This window comes from Mus caroli, unplaced genomic scaffold (genome assembly GCF_978045245.1).
Source record: "Mus caroli unplaced genomic scaffold, Mus_caroli_1 scaffold_6, whole genome shotgun sequence".
In the NCBI taxonomy this organism is placed as follows: domain Eukaryota; kingdom Metazoa; phylum Chordata; class Mammalia; order Rodentia; family Muridae; genus Mus; species Mus caroli.
This window is the reverse complement of record NW_028227261.1, coordinates 39,529,597-39,549,080: the sequence shown is the minus strand read 5'-3', so window position 1 is coordinate 39,549,080 and position 19,484 is coordinate 39,529,597. Positions and strand designations below refer to the sequence as shown.

The 19,484-nt window shown below is 50.6% G+C and overlaps 1 protein-coding gene and 1 long non-coding RNA gene across 10 annotated transcripts in view; one reads left to right on the top strand and one right to left on the bottom strand.

The window, feature by feature from the left end:
* Positions 1-19,484, bottom strand: part of Rnf220 (ring finger protein 220) — a 219,011-nt gene that overhangs the window by 6,749 nt on the left and 192,778 nt on the right. For 2 of the 9 annotated variants that reach the window (XM_085839046.1, XM_021159692.3), the window contains exons 4-7: positions 17,742-17,843; positions 10,695-10,737; positions 7,574-7,695; positions 7,102-7,234 (exon numbers count right to left, since the gene is read on the bottom strand). In XM_085839046.1, coding sequence (XP_085695172.1) covers positions 7,102-7,234; positions 7,574-7,695; positions 10,695-10,737; positions 17,742-17,843 — 400 coding nt within the window. Of the gene's footprint in view, positions 1-7,101; positions 7,235-7,573; positions 7,696-9,984; positions 10,667-10,694; positions 10,738-10,867; positions 11,107-17,741; positions 17,844-19,484 lie in introns of those variants that run through there. The other 7 variants (XM_029476301.2, XM_021159694.3, XM_021159693.3 and 4 more) reach the window with 7 other exon arrangements.
* Positions 12,960-19,260, top strand: LOC115030874 (uncharacterized). The gene is made up of 3 exons (XR_003836451.2): positions 12,960-13,905; positions 17,425-17,878; positions 18,693-19,260. It is a non-coding gene; the product is annotated as an uncharacterized LOC115030874 (long non-coding RNA).

Sequence of the window (19,484 nt, the reverse complement as noted above, 5' to 3'; positions counted from 1 at the left end):
CTTTAAATGTACTGCATGAAGCTTCAGGTTGTCTCTGCTTATAGACTCGCACATTCACACACTACTAGAGGATGCTGTGACAGGCCTCCTATACATCTGTTTTCCAGTTCCAGGAAGAACAGAAAGAGGGTAGAGAAGCTCGGATCCAAAAGGTCATCCCAGCTAGGACCTGAGCATCCTCTTCTGTCTCAACTGTCATTCTTCTGTCTCAACTGTCTAGCTGGAGATCCATCAGAGAGGAGAAAAGGCTGGCTAAGGCCAATCAGAGCCATAGAGGGCCAACATCCTGATTTGGGCCACTAGGTCCTTTGCCAGCAAAAACACCAGGCAGCTGTTCAAATATTTGGTGTCTGAAGCGCCTGACATTAATTATTCATCTCCACCTCACACAGCCCAGATTCCTGGACAAGTGCAGTTAGAAAGGGATTAGAAAGGGAGATGCGGGAGGAGCGCACACACGCTGCCTCAGGGCAGCCTCGAAGGCAGCTAGGCTGGGCAGGGCAGGCTGAGGCCAGAGGCTGCTGATCCCCAGAGGGCATTTGGCACAACCAAATGCAGACTCTTGGCTAATGTAAAGGATGAGCTACTAAGGCCTTACCAAGCCTGTTTAATACGCCAAGTGGCCTCTGACTCCCAGAACATTTCCTCATAGGCCAAGGTCAGAGACCAAAGAGCTGTCCCTGCATTTTTGTCCTTGTGGGTCTCAGGTGACATCTTACTAGCCAGACCAGCAGCTCTGCTAGGGACAAAGGAAATGAAGGGCTTTCCCCAAAAGGGTTAGAAGCACCATCTTTTGCATCAAAGAGGAAGCTCAGAGCTCTGCCCAGTCATCTCAGGAATGCGTTCTTTCTGCCTCAGTTCAACAACTTCTGCTCCATATCCATCAATGGCTCCCACTGCATACACCAACCAGGCCAGGCTGCAACCTGGTCACTTTGCTCCAGAACTCCTGTGTGGTGTGCAGACACCGAGACTGCCTGCCATGTCTTAGACACAGCTAACGACTTCCCCTCATGCTGTTCAGTACACCAGGATGTCCTTTCCCGCAGACCCTTTTCCCTGACTCTTCCCCTTTATCCCTCAGTCTATGGTCTAAGATTCATTCCAGCCAGCCACCCCTGAAGCTAGTCAGTGCCTGGGCTCTATCTTCCTGACAGTCCTCATTTGGCGCCTACCCAGAGGGACTGACACACTTGAGGCAGCAGGCAGGTCAGCTGCAGAGCCATTAAGCTGAGAAAACACCAAGTTACAGCTCTGTCTCCTAGTCACAGCCAGGTGTCCTGACAAGCAATTCCCACCCTGAGGGTGAGTGGCACCTCTATAAACCCTCTGACAGTTTGGGAGACAAACTCCGCCATCAATCAGAATGTAGCTATCAGGTTCACTTACAGCCTGTACCCCATAGGCCCTGCCAAACCCCACCAGCTTCCAGCCCCAAGTGCATGCAACTCAGGAGCAGCCTCGGATGCCCTGCCAGCCCAGCTAGGCCACTCGTGTGCTGGGAAAAACTAAAGAGTCTCCAGTACCACCTCTGAGCTCAAACGCTTTCCTCTTGCTGAAGGAATGACCTTTCACCGCCTACATTCTTTCACCTTTTGGAGGCCACCCTACCTGGCCTGGTAGGAACAGTTTCAGGATCTGGTGCTTGAGTGGTCCCTTCCTTGATGTCTAACTCTCAGATCATATTTACTGTGCCAATACTGCTCCTTACCACACTGCAAACTTCAAGGGTCACAAGCCTGACTCCACTCAGCGGCATCGACAACACACACCACACACCACAGCAGCACTGGCTGAATACTTGTGAACCTGGCACCACAAGGAAGACCAGGCCTCGTTGGTTAGTGCCCAGAGAAATTTATCAAGTCTTGCCCCAGTTTGGCAGCAACCTTCTGTTCTCACCAAGGAGCAAAAAGGGCGGGTATGATTCGTCTAAGAAAAGGCCTGTCTGCCTCTGGCCTGAGCAGTCTTCTACCCTGATGCTCATTCCATCCCCCAGCTGAGACAGATGTGGGGAACCTCTCCCTATCCCCACAGGTGTTCCCAACAGGCTGCCACCACCAATTTTACTCCGGTACCAGGCCCAACCTGCTTCAACCTCCTTCCTAGCACATTAAACTTTATTTTCTTAATGAAATGTCACTTGCTGACTTCTGGCAGAATCATAATAAAAAGAAACGGCCATAAAGTCATTTTATGCCGAAAGCAACTGTGCCAGCTTGCCCCTCCTCCATCTTGGAGAGGAAGCTCCACTGTCATTTTATGTTCTCAGCTGCTGGAGTATCCCAAGCCAGTACTCAGAAGCAAGATGGCACAGACAGCTCCCTTCCAAGTCTCTGGCCCCTCTTCCATGAGCTACAGGAAGGGCAGGCAAGCTGCTTCTCCTGCTGCTGCTATGCAGCAAGCAACTTGGCCCCTAGGACCTCCAAGATGGTCCAGACCAGCTGCTGGTCACCAGGGAGGCCCCTCTGCGATGGTTCTGCTCCATATGAAAGGGACAAAATGGCTGGCAAACTAAGTCTGATGGGCAACAGTGCCTGGCACGGTTCCCTTCCCTTGAGTGAACGCCTGCAGCCCAGCTAAGTGCCAAAATGATATGTAAGTCTAAATTTTATGAAAATGATCCTGCTCCCATAAACTCATTTCTTCCTGAGCCACTGAGGGGGGGAGAATCAGTGTTAATTTAATCAATTGATCAAATGATCGATTGAGAAACTGGATATGCCCGTTTACTGGGGGCAGTAGCATCCTGGAACCTGAAACCACAAAAAAAAAAAAAAAAAAAAAAAAATTGATTTCCTCACCTGCTGCTCCCAACCAAACCAGAGCCTGGGAAGAAAGGAAAGTCTTGGGGCTTCTAGAGCCCAGTGCTTGCCTACAGGGAGGGCAGGGGCAGCAGCTTCCGGGGAGTTTTACACTGGAATTAGTTACAGATGCAGTTACGGTGTCTTGTGTAAACGCCATCGATTGGGGAGCTGACAGTCTGGGGAGCTACGATGCGGGACAATCAATCGGCCTGCAGTGTCACCTGCCACCTCGCTGAACAGTTGACAATGCAATTATCCAGTGTGGAGGCAGGGAGTTGGCGTGTGTCAAACGCACTTAGCCACTTTCCGGGCCTTCTCGATAACGCGTTTCACTGCCTCACATCAGGAGAGTCACAGAGACAGACGCCGCTTAAACCATTGATACTTGCTCTTTCTGCCAACACTCCCTCTGTTCCAGCTTAACAATTGTGTTCCAAAAGGTGATTAAATCCTGTCCAGTGCCACAGGGGACAGAAGAAGCCTTGCTCCTAGCCACACCTCTCCCAACAGGCAGCCATCATAAATGGAAGGAGGTGGAGAGTGAGAAGGCAGCCACCTATACCTTCCATTCCAAACCTGTTTCCAGTGGTACTGTTGCAACACGTGTCACCCACAGGGCTAGAAGCACAGTGGCAAGCATACATTTTCAGCAACTACAACATCTTGGCCCATACCTGTAGAGTCACACCTTGCACATTCTTGTCTCATAATCTGTTGATTAATGTTATCAACAGGTATTTAAGAGAACTGTGCTGAAGCTGCCTCCGCTGCTGTTCTTTCATAACCGCAGGGTGCTTAGACCCAGCCTAATCTAAGGCAGAGACCCTAGGCAGGATCTGGCAGGGCAGCAGCCTCATGACCACGACCTCAGCACCCTCCCCACCCCAGACACACACACACAGACCTTGTATCTCTGGCTGGTCTAGAACCAACTATGTAGACCAAGGTGGCCTTGGAATTACAGAGACCCACTTGCGTCTGTATCAGGAGCGCTGGGATTGAGAAGAGAAATACTGTCTCTAACCTATGTCACCCTGAAAGGGGCTTCAGCCAGGGCTCAAAGACAAGGGTGCACACACTTGCCACTTCCTGAGCATCATCCTGGGAAGTGAACCATCTTACCACTGCTGGCCCACAACGTAACAGCCACCTTATTTAAAACTAATCCTTTCCACATCCTTTGAGCAGACGGTTCCTTCTAGTTGTACTGAGTTCTGGCTTCCCCAAGTCTAGACAAGTGAACTCTTACTGGCAACTGATACAAGGGAGGACTTACAGCCCAGCACCCCACACCTCTAAGACAGAGGAGGTAGGGAATGAGAGGAAAATTGAGCCCTTACTCATTGGTCACATGGCTCCTTGAGGATGGAGGTCACATGGTCACAGTTATTCCAAGGCTGCCTCCCTTGTGGCCCATTTCTCTAGCCTGAAGACATCTCTTCTGCCTAGGTTTGACAGAATATCCCAGAAAAGCACCTTTTACACTAATTGTTGGTATCTTTAGATGAAGCACTGGGCCCTAGGTACTGCCCATATGCAACACCACGAGCAGTGCAAAGACCTGAGGTTTCAAGTGAGCAGGCGGCAGGCAGCGGAGTGCACAGCCCAGAGTGCTCCGAGACCTGAGGGTCAGACGAGGGGCTCTCTACAAGACTTTCCTCATTTCCTCAGGCTTTATTTCTGTTTCTTAATCTGTTTGTACTGGGAGGCAGAGGCAGATGAAACTCGAGTCTGAGGCCAGTGTGGTCTACACAGCAAGTTCCAGGTCAGCTGGGGTGACATAGTGAGATCTCATCTCTAAATAAATAAGAATCTATTTGTAGACCGACCTCCCTCGACGTTCTCTTGCTCTCTTTTGTCCTGAGACACTGACCCTCCTTGTCATTAACCCCAGGCTTTCAAGCTCACAGCCTGTTCTTCTGAGCCAAGTGTCTTCACCATGACTCTTGCTTGACCACCGCCTAGATTACATTCAAGGCAGCTGGTCTGACCCATGTAGGAAGCTCTGTTGAAGATGACGAAGGGACCCTAGTCTGGGAGGAGGGACAGGGGAATGAAGGGATACACGGACTTATCACAGTTCTTCAATTCTTTCATATCTAACAAGGACAGCAATCTCTGCTCTGTCAGCACGCACAGTACAGCTTAAATGGGCCTCGCTACTCTCCTGCTCATCCTGCCTCTGCCTCCCTCTCTCTGAAGTCGGCTGGGCAGCTTCTTCGGCTGGCGTTATCACTCCCTCTAACCGGTCTTGGCAGGCAATCTAATTCCTCCTGAAAAGGTCACCGCCATTTTAACTGCCTTTCAATCACATTAAGCAGGAGCTGCCCAGCTTGCAGCCCAGCCCGCCCGGCGGGCGATCAATGCACTGCACTGACACCGGCAGCCTGGCAGGGCCACACCCAACCCCCCAAGAGTTGGGCCTATTGGTCCTGGCCAGGGAGGGTCGGCTGACAGATGGCCAGCTTTTGCAGATGGGCTTCAGGGGCAGAGGCAGTCAGGATCAGCCAGGGCCTCTCTTTGATAGCCCCTCCCACTGAGGAGGCTCCACTCTCTGCCTCATGGCCCCCGCTGATCTCGCTGTAAAACAGCCTTTCAAGTCAGCCTGTCTTTTGACTGCACTAAGCTGTTTAAGAGGCGGCAGCAGCTTCTATCAGGAAAGCTGGAGCAATTCTCTGCAGATAAAGGCCCCTCCGGCCCCATTCCCTCTTCAAGTCTCATTCTCGCTCTCCAAATCGCTCAAAGAAAAGCCCTCTTTGAACTCTCCTCAGGAATTCTTGAAAGGATCAACCTCGCAGTGTAAACACACCCAGAAAGATGATACCTACCCGAGGCCCAAGAGCCTCTCACACCCATCTGCTGGCACATCCCATGCAGAAATGGCTTTGCTTAAGCAGTGGGCCCTGTGCAGCCTGACCCATTCAGACACTCCAGGAGCCCAGGAGCCACAGGGTCCTATTCCGTGCCTAGAAACCTAAGCAGCAAGCAGCAGCTGCAGCTGGTGTGAAGAGCTGCCACTGACAGCAGAGCTAGTCCAGAACAGTCTTCCAGAACTGACTCAGCGGGACTGCCTTCCACACCTGGTCACACACCCTAGCACCCATGTGCATCAGTCCTGGGCTCATGAGCGCCAGCCTTCATTCCTGAGAGGCTTCAGACCTGCTAGAGCCCCAGGACAGAAATGCTCTGTGCAATGACAACTAAGGGTGGCAGCCGTCTGGTTTAACCCTCCTGACTTGTCTTCAGACTGGTGGGCACCATGCAACAAGCTCAGAGGCACAGTGCCCATCTGCACTGGATGGCACTGCAGAGACTTGATCTCAGCCCGAGCCCAGGTGTCATGGCTCTATGGAGGCAAAGGCCCTCCTTCGAGCCTGCTGTGAGATCCCCCAAAGACCACACACAGTAGCCACCTCAAGGGTGTTGCCCAGAAAAACAGGAGGCAGATGGGATGCAGCCTGGCTCTCTTAATGACCACAAACTGCAGTGCCAGCTGTGCTTTACAGGAAAGAGGAAAGAGCTAGAAGCCAAGAAGCAGGTACCTCTTTCTCTTACCCATGGCGACAGAGCTTGACAAGAGGACACTGACCCTGGGCACCTAACCAATTCTTCTGTCTCATCTAGGGAGCCAACCCTTGTCTCAGGAGCTAGGAAGGGAGCAGAGATGGGTAGGGCCCTGAAGACTCTTTGGCAGCGATTGGGGAGAGCCCAAGGGAAGCAGGGAGCAGCTGAGCCCAGGCCCCTCTTCCTTCAGGGCAGAGGGCGCCATGGGAGAAGAGATGGGATCAGAGCTAAAATTAGATTCACCAATGAAGCTCATGGGAGGTCAAATTTTGCCATAACTCACTCTCTCCTCTGTAACTGATTTCCCTGACACAGAGCTGGGGAGGAGGAGGAGGAAAATGCAATGTGTTTGCCTAGAAGCCCTGAGGGCCCCTAGTGCTGGAGGTGTACAGCAGGTTGCTGGATTCTCATTTATCAGCCTTAAGAGGGATGGAGTGATAAATGCATAACCGTCCCTTTAATATTTTATGCAGGTGCTAAGGCGGCTTGGCTGTCACCTTCAATGCATCACCCGAGGCTGAGAGCCCCCCTCGTCACTGCTAGCTTGCAGCCTCACAATTCCATTTCCCCACCCAAATACAACCACTTTAATATGCACATCACAGGCAGGCAGCACGGTCACAAAGGAGCCCCACGAGCAAGAGCTCCCACGTGGTGGAAATGATGACCAGCTACCAGAAGTGACCTGGTCACCAGAGTGCCACCACCCAAGTTGTCAGCTGCTTTATACCTCGGAAGCCACCTTCCAGGAGTGTGGTGGCCCGTATCCGCTTCTGCCCACACCACTCATATTCCTCAAAGCGGTTGCTGTCCGCATGCTCGATGTCCACAGCATCATCTTCAGCCATGCAGGAGCCTTCCCTCTGTGAAGAGCAGAGCAGGGTCATGCAGCGCCCAGGCCACCCATCCCTACAGCTCCCACAGCCTGCAAGGAAGGCACAGCCCTAGCCCCTGCTCAGGATACCAAAGGGCTCCCGTGAAATACACTCAATATGGCAATCAAAGACCTGGGCCTCTTCCCCAGAATTTTCCACGGGAGCCCAAACAGGGAGTGAGTGAGTGGGAATGAAAGCAGAGGAGAGCCAAGAGCAGAGTGGCTGCTGAGAGCCCAGGGAGAGCCCAGGAGCCCAGAGATGAGGTGCAGTCAGCAGCAAGTGTCAGGGGAGGGGAGGAAGGGAGGTGGGCGGCCACAGCCCCTCTACCTTAGCCAGGCAGTGCTCCACATGCCTACTCATCTCCTGCTCCGATCCTGCCAGGGGGCGGCTGCACAGGGGACATACCTGCCCTTCATCTTGCTTCCTCCGTTTCATTTTCCCAATCCGAGCTGCATGGACAAACAGAAAATAAGGCACAAAAATAAGCGGATGCTCACTGTAGCTCCATACTAGAGTATCACAGGAGAGCTGACACACCCTGTCCTGCTGCCGGCCATCGGCCTTTTGTTCGGTGCCTGCTGTCCTCAGGGGCCCGGACTTGCTCCTTGGTGGGCAAGGAAGTGTCTACTCAAGAGCAGCACACCCTTCCAAGCTGCAGTGCGCAGTGAGTCCAGCAGGCGGAGATAGTCCGTGTAGTCATGCATGTCCCCACAAGACCACTTACTCACAGCAGCTTTCTGGTTAGAATCCCAGGCTACGCCGAAGCTTGAATTGATCTAACTGACTCACCCTTTAGAAGCTCCCTTTGTCCCAGGGCCAATGCCCCGAAGTATGGCACCTAGCATACCTCTTAAGATGAAGACAAGAGCAGTATCTCGAATGTCGCTACTGATCCCATTTTAAAAGAAAAGACACTGAGGCTCAGTTGTAAAAGTATAGAGTCTGGGCTAGACTTTGGGCAGGCAGGTCAGAGGACCCAGGGTACCTGGAGAGGGCAGGCCTTACAGTGTTTACCCAAACCTGTCCCATCACCTCTAATCAGTACAGAGGGCTGGCAGGCCCCAGAGGCAGAGGCCTGCCTGCCATGCTGTCCCAAAGGGGACTCAGTTCCAAAGTGCACACTGCAAGCCCACAGCACTGCTAATTAATGCTGAGAGATGCAATCATTTCTAATTAGCTCACTAATCCTTCTCTGCAGCCCTCCTGTCATTGAAGCAGGAAGGGGTCAAAGCAAGAGATTCTTTCCCTTTTGCCACTCCCAGAATGCAACAGCAGGCTAAGTGATGGCCACTGTGAGGCCAGACTGATGGTGGCAAGGTGAGGGGACTTGTCAAACAGGGGAAGGCTTACTACTGAGAGGTCAGGGGAGGGAACCACAGGTCAGTCTGTATGCTAAAGGCTGGAGGGTCTCCTGTGTGGTGGTCTAAGAGCCAGTACCTCACAGACAGGTTCATTACATCTACATCCTGAAGCTAAGGTTATCTTCCCACATTTTAACAGATGAAGAGACCTTACAAGGAACATGTGAAAGTACGCCAAAAGTATCAAAGGCAAAGCAAGAAACTAGGCCTGACTCTACAGCCTAGGATGTTCCCTTGTACCAAGAGCCTTCCCACCTCAGCCTTACTGGTGAGTCTGTTCCAGCTAGGGCTCCGTTCATGCCGGTTTAGGATCTGAGGTAGGGAGTTTTTCTAAGGGCAGAACAGCACTAAAAAGAGCCAAGCCAAAGGGAAACCTACCAAGCCAAAAGAGCTGCACATGAACTTTAGAACCTAGGTCTGGAGTCTAACTCATCTCTCCAATTTCCCATGTTTCTACTATAGAGATGTGACTATATTCTGGGCCCTTTGTTCATATAGACGCAGATCCCTGCTTTGAATTTTAGGCATAGGTAGGCTTGACACTGCAGGGCTAGGGACAAAAAGCACGCAAGACATCAGAAAGGCACGGGGCGAAGGTCCAAGAAGTTTTTGGAAATGCAGTGTGGAGTAGTGTGCCCACAAAGGTCTCGGACAGTCCCATCCAGTCTGAAAGTAAGAGGCTGACTCTGTAAAACTTAGTAACTGAATCGGGATTTGGTGGCTCAATGTGCCTGTGAACCTACAACTTGGGAGGCTGAGGCTGAAGGAGTGCTGTAAGTTCCAGGCTAGCCTGGGCTAAGTGGGGTGCGGGGGGTGGGGTGGGGGCTCATCTCAAAACAAAAACAAAAGATTCTATCACTGAATGAAGAAATGATTGAGTATCGTCCTACCAGATGGTCTCCTTGACCAGAACACTCAGGTCAGCAGAGGAATCCTTGCAGTGCCAGACAACTACCCCAATGGGCTGGGTTTCACATGGAAATTCCTAGGCCAGCAAGGCAGCCTTGGCTCTACCCTCGCCATTCTTGTAAGCCCTGAACAAGGTACAAGGTTCTCTTAATGTGGTAGGGAGTTTAGTTCAGTCCCTAAAGCTGTCTCTATGAGTGAAAGCACTTGACATGGCCGCAGCAGCAGGTTTTAGGGATAACCAACCTTTAATCACGGCTCAGCTACACTAATTTGGTGATGTGAAACAAATGATCTTCAACTTCCAGAGCCTCAGCTTCCTTATTTATAGACCGTGTAGTATTTTCCTCTCTTATGCGCTGAGACTTTCTACAATGAGTACTCTTCTTTTTTTTCCGCACTGGGCTAAGCTTAGAGGTGACAATCAAATGGTAAGGGCTGGGGATCTTAAACATCCACGCTCTTACTCACCAGCTGGCCCAGAGACCCTAAGCCCTTTACAGCGAACCCCAACTTACACCACACCTCAGTCAGCACAAAAAAGCTGGACCATTCAATTGTGTTCGGCAAACAGGAATGCTCCAGAGGTTTGAATCCAAAAGGGGGACCGACAGGTAGTGCATACGCGGCCTGCTTTCAGAAAAGGCCTCTAAGAGCTGTCGAGCCCACGCTGATCACCTTTGTGAAATGTGGGCCGACTGATAACTCAAAGAGCCCTGGGACGAGTTAGTTCTGTTGCCGTGGGAACTCCAGATCGCATTGCATTGTCAAGTCTCAGCAGAGAGGCTGCATTCACACTACTGGGCACTGATTAAAAACTAGAAGAAAAACATTCTCAGCGTCCTGCCGACTTGTATAGTGAGGTCCCAGCAGTCTGCAAATTCAAAGCTGAGCTCCCGAGTGCAATTGTGTCGCTTGTTCCTCATTCTCCGACACTTATTGTCCCCCAGGGTTCTTTCGGCCCTTTAGAGAGGCTTGGGCACGAGCCGAGTCCCGTAACCCTCCATTAGACAGACGGGGAAACTGAGGGCGGCAGCCTTGGTTTGCACTCTCAGCCGCTGGGACTGCCAAGAAGTCAGTTGGCCCGATGATGAAGAGACCCAGGCAAGCCAGGAGCTGCGGGCAGTGGAGGAGGGAGGAGGCCGGGGGTGGGGCGGAGGGAGGGGCCGGACCGGACTCACCATTCAGTCGGGTTTGCCGGTTGGCTCGCACTCGCAGGAAGGTCTGGGAGCAAATCCCGGGCAGATGCAAAAAGAGAGAGGAGAGCGTCACACGCGGCCAGGAGTCCCGGTCCCTACCCCGGTCCCCTACCCTCATCCAGGCCCGCCCCGCCCCAAACAGCCCGTAAACAAACCTACTTCCTCCCTCCCGTCGGCCCCCCTGCTCCGCCGGTCGCTCCGGGCCCTCGGCATAGCCGCCCGGGCTGCTCTAACGGGAGCCCGAGGCCGCCCCGCGGTGCCGCCCCAGCCCCAGCCTCCGGCGCTTTGGGCTCCGCGGCAGCCCGGCCGGCAAGGGCGGCGATGCGGGCGGATTCCCCCCGGCTGCCCGGCGGCGGCGGCACCTCAGCTCCCAGCACCGGCGGCGGCCATGTTGGCCCTGATCACGTGAGCCGTCGCCGTAACGCGCCGGAGGTGAAAGTTCACGGGCTGGGGGGGCTGGGGCTGGGGGTGGGCAGACCCGGGGAAGGAAACTGCGGCTCGCAGGGCGGTTAGCTACCTGCTGGGGCCGGCCCCCTCCGGCCCCTCCTACCCCTAAGGACTCTCCGCCCCAGCCTGGACCGCCCACTGGTGCTTCCCACCACACCACGCTCCTTCCTCCCCTGACATCGGCCCCGGGCTTCTGCTTTTGGCGCGCGGGCCCAGGACAGCACCTCCAAAGGGATGCTTTTCCGAGGAGAAAGCGTAGCAATTCCCGGTTATCTGCGGGGCCTATCTCCACCAATGCCAACGGGAAGACTTCCTCACGCCTCTAGCCCAGGGCAGGAGCCCCTACAATCTCATTCCTCAGGCCTTTTCTGAAGTTCCCATAAGCATCAGCTGCCCATCCGGCTAATAGCGATCCCGACTAGGCCTTTCTTCTGGGTTCCCAGTATCACCTGTTGAAGCCTGCTCTAGCTGTTACCTTTGATTTACCTTAACAGCATCCATCCCTCACACTGAATCTTCTGGATCTTGGGAATCCTCCTTTAGATATTCAATTTTTTTTTTTTATCAGCATCTCTGGTCTATCTCCCACACAACCTGAAGCTTGCCTGCTGTAAGACTGTATGCACCTCTACCCTGCTTTTCACTTGTATACATTTGGGTTGGTGGGCTCCGGAGCTGGTAAGACTCATTTGGGCAAACTCAGAACCTAAAATGCCTCCTAGCTATAGGAGGACACCCCTCAGGATGTCTTCAGTGACTACCTTGTTTTCAAACGTTTAGTTTATATTAGCTCTCAGTCGCAGGTGTTTCGCTGCCTCACTTCTTGACATCCAGTGTCCCTCCCTAAAACCAGTCCTTCACTCTACATCTTTTGTGCAAAATTAACGTGTTTCTTTTTCTTTAAATCTTTCAAGGACTTGCCACAGAGAAAATCTGCAACTTTACCCACCTGCTCTGCCCTGCCCTGCCTGCTTCTCTAGTCTGTTGTACCTATCCCATCCTTTCTCCCGACAGCCAGGTAAAGCTACCTATAGATCTTTTGAACACTGTGCTCTGGCTCAGATATCTCTGTGCTCTGAGATAGCCACTGCTCCATGCCTCCGGCAAGGCTCCTTTTTTTTTTTTTTTTGTGCCCCATTTGTCGTCTGAGTTTTCTCAGAAAGTTCCTTAGCTTTCTTCTGATCCTATGTATTTTCACTATTTAAATGTTTCTTTTCTTGGAAAGCAGCTCATCTCTGTCTAGTCACCAAACATAGGTTTGGCATGACGGAGATATAGATGTCAGCATGAGGTAAGGCCTAGGCCAACGAAGAGCTGGGGAATTGCCAGAGCTGGAATACAGAATATCCCTTAAAGGTCAATGTGTTAAAGGCTTGGTCTCTGGCTTAGTTATCTTGGGAGGTGGTAGAACCTGGAAGAGGTAGGGCCTAGTGAGAAGTCTTCTGTGCCAATGCAGACCCAAAGCAACAAGGCCAACCAGGAGCCAAAATAAACTGTTCACTTGAGGGAACAGTGATGGAAATCTGGACTAACCAGATTCTCTTGTTCACTTGAGGGAACAGTGATGGAAATCTGGACTAACCTAGGGACAGTCTAGCATACGGGACATATAGCCTCTGTTTCAAAGTTTAGCTTGTTTCTCACAGGCTATATTACTAGGAAAGTCTGGAGACCGTGAATTCTAGATCGTAGAGTTGCCCTGACGGTAAAGCAGCATCACGGTTGAAGTGGGTTAGACAGTCAGCAGGGGTTAAATGTATAGGGATCCAAACCCTCTGCCTAATTCAGTGATCTGTTTGTTTTCCAGTGTAAGGGACTGAACCAAAACGGGGCCTTGAATGTGCTAAGCAAATGGTCTACTACTGAGCTACACAGCCATCACCTTTCATTATTTCAGTTTGAAACAGGGCCTAAGTTGAACCTTGAACCTGAGCCCAACCTGGCTTCAGCTTACGACCCATCCCATCTCAGCCTCCTAGGTAGACGGTAATGCCCAGCTGTCAGTGATCTTTAAAGGCCAGCATCCTTGTCCAGCATGGCAGAAAAGGACAGGAGAGACCCAGCTAGTTTCCAGTTTCACATCCTGCCAATTTCACTTTCCAGAAACACATCCAAGGGAGCGGTTAGCTTTAATTCTGGGAGCATGTGCCTTTTCAATGAGACTGAACTTTAAACAGGCCCCTCAACACACTATCCCATATGAGCTTAACACACAGCATGGCCTTTATCTATCTTTTATCATTTGGGCAAACTCAAATATCTAACAGTTTATCTTTTCTTTCTTGAGCTCCAAGAGGAACTTCTACCCCTTTTCTGTCATTATTCTCTCCGTGGAACTTGTGTGATTTTCCTTTCACAGTCCTTGGAAACTTACATCTTCCCTTTTCATCACATTTAAACTCGGCCATAATGAAGGCAAGGACACTGGGCTGGGCAGGAGTAGAACCAGATAAACATCTGAACCAAGGAAGGCTAAGACAAGGTCTTTGCTTTGGAGAACTCCAAGTCTAGTTAAGAGTCTGATTCACTGTGAGAGAGTAAATGTGGTCGCTGTTCTTTGTGGGTTTGCTCCAGAACAGCATTTACACACACACACACTACTGGAAGGCTGACTTTGGGTCTGGCTTTGCCCAGTAGATACTGATGGAATTGATGCTGTGTAACGTCCAGATTCTGGTTTCACGAAGTCTTGCAGCTTTGGCCACTGTTTTCGTGGGACACTTCTAGCATCTGCTAAGACTAGAAGGTGAGAGGTAGCTCACTTAGCCAGAGTGGTTGCCTAGCATGCATGAGATTCAAATCCCATTGTCCTTCTGTCTCAAAGAAAGAGGGAGGGGGAGAGGAAATGTAATGTGGGCAGGACACTAACCAGGGGCAGTATAACTGTGAACCTGTGGGGAGGCCAGTTCTGAATGAGCAGTGTAAACAGGGAAGGGCTAGTCAGGCAGGCATCTCAGACACACCTGCGCATCGATTACTGCTGCATTATTTACAGTAACAAAGAAATGGAATCAGCCTAAATGTCCATCAACAAGAATGGATAATGAGGGGCTGGAGAGATGGCTCAGCACTTAAAAGGAATTGTTTTTGTAGAGGACCCAAGTTCAGTTCCCAGCACCCATGTGGTGGCTTACAACCATCTGTAACTCCAGTCCCAGGGGATCTGACTCCCTGTTCTGACCTCTGAGGACACCAGGTATTCACATGGTGCACATACATATATATAAAGGCAAAAACACTCAATACATAAAAGTAAACCTAAAAAAATTTGCAGAGTGGAAAATTAAAATGTATTCTATACACTATTGAAGTGTATGGGTGTGTATGTAGGCCAAAGATCAATGATGAGTGTTTCTTCTAGCTCTACTTTATTTATTTATTTTTATTTTTTAAAGATTTATTTATTTAGTATATATAAGTACACTATAGCTGTCTTCAGATGCACCGGATCCCATTACAGATGGTTGTAAGCCACCATGTGGTTGCTGGGATTTGAACTCAGGACCTTTGGAAGAGAGTCAGTGCTCTTAACCGCTGAGCCATCTCTCCAGCCACACTTTGTCTTTTGAGATGGTCTCTCATGAACCTGGCAGCTGACTGATAAGCAAGACCTTGGGATCCCCCTGCTTCTGTCTCCCAAGCCCTGGAGCTACAGGCACCAGCCTGTGCTGTCTGGCTTTTTATGAAGTTCTGGGAACCAAAACTCAGGTCCTCATGTTTACAGAGTAAACTCTTTACTCTGTCAGCCACCTCTCCAGCCCTCAACAATGGAATTTTATTCAGCTTGTAAAGCAAAATGAAATAATGAAATTTGCAGGCAAATGGGTGGATCTGGAAGGTATTATATTACGTATATTAATGTGTATATAGAACATTTTAATTTTCCATTCTTTAAAAAACAATTTTAGATGTATTTATTTTCATGTTTTTGAGTGTTTTTGCCTTTATATATATATGTATGTGCACCCCATGAATACCTCAGAGGTGTCCTCAGCGGTCAGAACAGATCCCCTGTTCTTACAGAGTTAGATCCCCTGAACTGGAGTTACAGAAAGGAGACTACGGGGCAAGGGGTGGAAGTCATGTCAGGAGGACTGCAGAGAAGACAGGAGGAAAATCAACAAGGCACCTTACATGGGAAATGCCACCACAAAACCAAATACTATATATAATAATTTAAAATGTTTGAGAGAGAAAAAAAGGGAAATATTAATTTATGCTAAGTCCACACATTTGGGGCTGGAATAGTGTCTGTTGGTATATAATAGCCACATGTCTGAGTGATCACAATACAGGATAACTGCTGAAACATGGGACACAAGGGGTCATGAGAAGAGCTAGATAATCTCGGCAGACTCCTTGGAGGAGACACTGTTTCAGTAGGGTGTCGATGGACAAATAGAAATCTGTGGGATAAAGGATTGTCAAAGCCACTTGTCTAGAGAGAGGGAGGAAGAGGGTGTGTCCAGGGTACGGGCAGTTTTAGTTCAGTGGATGAGGCCAAGACATTGTGGGACAGAGTCTTACAAAAGGAAGCAAGGACTACAAAGTGGATCCAAATCAGGGAATGCCTTGGTGCTATGCAAGGAGCTTGGACTTTAGCTTATAAATTGCTTAATCTGATTTGTCATCCAAGAAGGAACTTGGGAATCCTTGAATTCGGGAGGCCAAAGGATTGCATGGAGTGTGAGGCCAGCTTGAGTTATACTCCGGGACTCTGTACCAACAAACCCCGCTCCTGAAAAAACACCCTGAAATGTTTGTATCCAGCATCACATAGCTATAATACTAGCACTTGAGAAGCAGAGGCAGGAGGACCACTGTGAGTTTGGGGCCAGACTGGGTATCATGGTGAGAAGAGAACCTATCTTAAAGTAGGGAAGGCAGTTTAGGGTCTAGAAAGGGGTACCCGGATGTGCTCCGGACGTTTTCACACCCCCTGAATCAGCTGCAAATAAATACCAGATAGAAATGTGTGGGCTCGAGGCGCTCCTCAGACTTCACAGAGAAGAAAAGAAACGCGATTTTGAGGACAGGGATGGGCTCAGGGAGTTTCTGCTTGGTGGCTCCTCCCCCCTCATGTGTTCAGGCTGCTGGGAGCAGGGGGTGGGGGACAGGTCTCTGAGGGCAGGCCTCTCCTTGCCTATCCTTTGGAAGGGAACTCTGTGGACAGGATTTTGGCACCTTACACCAAAAGTCCCTAGAGTCAGGACTTATGCCTCCAATTTTGTTGACTGATCAGTGCGGTCTTCAAGGAGCCGACTGGGGATCCCTCTCAAAGGGGGCTGGAGAGATGGCTCAGCAGAGAACACTACAGAGGACCCAAGGTTGCTCCTACACACACACACACACACACACACACACACCTTGCACAATTTAAAAACAAACTGGTGTCCATGGATGCATGGATATTTTTAATGTGTACTGGTGTTTTACATATATGCATGTATAAATATATGTATGCATGTACACCATATGTGTGTGGAGCCCACAGAGGCCAGAGGAGGATGTTGAATCCCCAGGGGCTGGATTCTAGATGGTTGGAAGCCCAGGGTCCTCTGGAAGAGCAGCCAGTGCTCTTCACCACTGAGCCATGTCTCCAGCCCCTTGGATTGTGTATTTTAACCCCACACTGAGGAGGTGCCGGTGGAGGACAGGGTCTAGCTTACTCTGGACCTAGAAAATTTTGCTTTCTTTTTCTGAATGGTGCTGGATAGATCCACGCTAAGCAAGTGCTCTGTCATGAGTCACATTTCCAGCCTCCAGCTGTGACTGGCACTCCACTCTGGAAGCCTGGCATCCCAGTGCCAGGCTGTCCACTGGGAGGGAAGAGTTTCTGAGAAGACACCATTCTTTAGTTCCAACCAAAGATGCCTGGACGTCAACAGGGACCCTGGCTGTGTACCCAGATTGTTAGTCCCTGCTGTTCTGCCCTTCCACGTCAGGTGGGATCTTTTCCCTTTCAGACTGGACACCTGGGAAGTCCTGATGCCACTTAAACCAATGGCCCTTGGAGTGGGCTCTTATTTTCTGCCATCTGGGTGGGTTCTCAAAAGCAGGGCTCTCTTCCCCAGACCCAGTCTCCTGGAGGAAGGTCCCTATCCTTTTTACTCAGGAAGCCCATGTACAGTTTCTTTGGTTCCCTCCCTGCTCTGGTCTTTTAGGACAGCAGGTTTATTTCCTTCCTGTTTGACTGAGATACCCAAAGGCAGTACCCGTCTGCTTCCCTCCCTGGACCTGATCCGAGTGCTTATTTTGGCTCCAGGTATCTGACTTTTGAGGACAGAAATCTTCAGTGATCCTGCCTACGCTTCCAGGCTCCTCACAAGATAAGAATTCCCTAAGCTACTATGCAATGAACAGGATTCTTCAAGTTGCTCAGATCCAGCAGAGCCCCTAAGAACCTGGCATCTCACCCTAAAATCCATCTGCTTAATAAGGCCCATTTCCTGACGACTGTGCTTTCTAAGTTAACTGAGGAGCAATGGACATAAGGCATCACACACAGCTCCAGCCTCTTCAGGAGGAGTTAGCACCACAAACTTGAATCTCTCACCCGGATGCCGGCCACACCCTCCTCACCTGGTATCTGTCTGAGTGGTGCAGGTCCTCCGTGGCAGAAGAGTGTGGGGAAGCGGTTGGAGAGTCTCCTTCCCTCTTGATGGAAGCAGACAACAGGAGGGACTGGAAGAAGAAAAGAGCACATGGCCCCAGACCAGGTGAGAGCTGCATTCTGAGCCCAGGAGTTCCCAGTCCCCAGGGGGCTTTAGAATTGAGACAGAGGGAGGCACAGGGACAGAGGACTACGCTAAAAACCTGGAGTGAGGTGGTCAAGCACAGAAGTCCGGTTGTGAGAGAGGATGGGTGGACTTAGGTCTAGGAATAGACCCTTGATTATTTATTTTGTTTGTAACAGTGTCTCACTCTTAGCCCAGGCTGGCCTGGAACCCCCAGGGGTCCTCCTATCACAGCCCCCCACGTGCTGAGGTTGCAGCATGCACCGTTGCACCTGGCTAGACCCTTGCTTCTGCTACACTCTCCCTCAGTAAGGAGGGATTAGGAACCCACTCTCAGTAGACTGAAATAGATGTGCTTTGTTCTTCCTTCAGGGGCAGATGCTCTGGGACCCACATGAAATATTGGGGGTAAAGCTACATACTTGCCACCTTGCCTGCCCCTAATATAGGCTGATGGCAGCCCCTCTATGGAGACAGTAAATTAAATAGTATGTATGAGTTTCCAGCGTGTAGCTGGGGATGTATGCTGGGTCCATTTAGGCCTGCGCTGTGGTGATGACCCCAGCAAAAACCTCCAGCAAAACTAATCCCCCTCCGTCAATCCCGGATGGCCTCTTCTACATACGCCTGCAGTTTAGATTAATAAACTGTCTACTTTAAATTGTGTGTGAGCACCACAATTCTAAACACCACATGGCATGTTCAGCCCAAGAGCCAGCTCTTGCCAAGGCCTGCTCAGCTGCAAATGGGGGGCTCAGAGGCCTAAAAACAATCCACTCCCCCCTCCCTCTCTCAGCTTGCACAGTCCTGAGCCGGAAGCACACAATTCTCTCGGAGTCCTCCCAAGCCTGGAAAACCATGCCAAATCGCCAGTGACAGCCCAAAGAAAGCAATTTGGGGAAGATGGAGCGGTCATTTATCCTTCATCTCTGACTGAACCTTAGGATGTGACCCGCATGCGGTGGCCACGCTGTTCATCCTCCAGCAAGGACCCTAGGAAGTGAGGGGGTCTGGCTCCCCAGCTGCTGATGTGCCAGGGTGTCCTGATGCACCCATGGCCCAGGAGCTGGAGGAGAGAAGCGGCTGCAGAGGGCCTGGGGTGGGATTGGCTCCAAATGGGACTTCTTCACTGACCTAAGCCCCATGGGAGGCCTGCCAGAAAGATGTCAGGCAATGCTATTCTCCAATCCCAAGGAAGATGTTGAGGAAAAGAGTGCCACAGTGTGTGCCCTCCCCCCCACAGTAACAAAGCTTTCCTCTGTCTTTCTCTGTCTCTCTCTAGGTTAGAAGCCCTGAGAGGCCCCAGCATTACACCTGGGGCAAGCGGAATAAAAAAAGGTCACTGGCGCTTTTTAAACATGGACCAAAAAGCAGTAAAATGTGTTTTGAAAAAAAAAATCCTGGCATTAAATCATGACTTTTTGCCTGGCTCTTCGCCTCATTAAAAGTGGCCTTTTGGAAGGTAAAATTATCATTGTAAGCGATAAGATCTTTAAGAAAATAATTCACGGCTTCTTCACCCTTTAATATGATAGCCGCCACCGGCTAATTTTTTTCTTAATGGCAACGAGGCCATCAATCTTGTCTA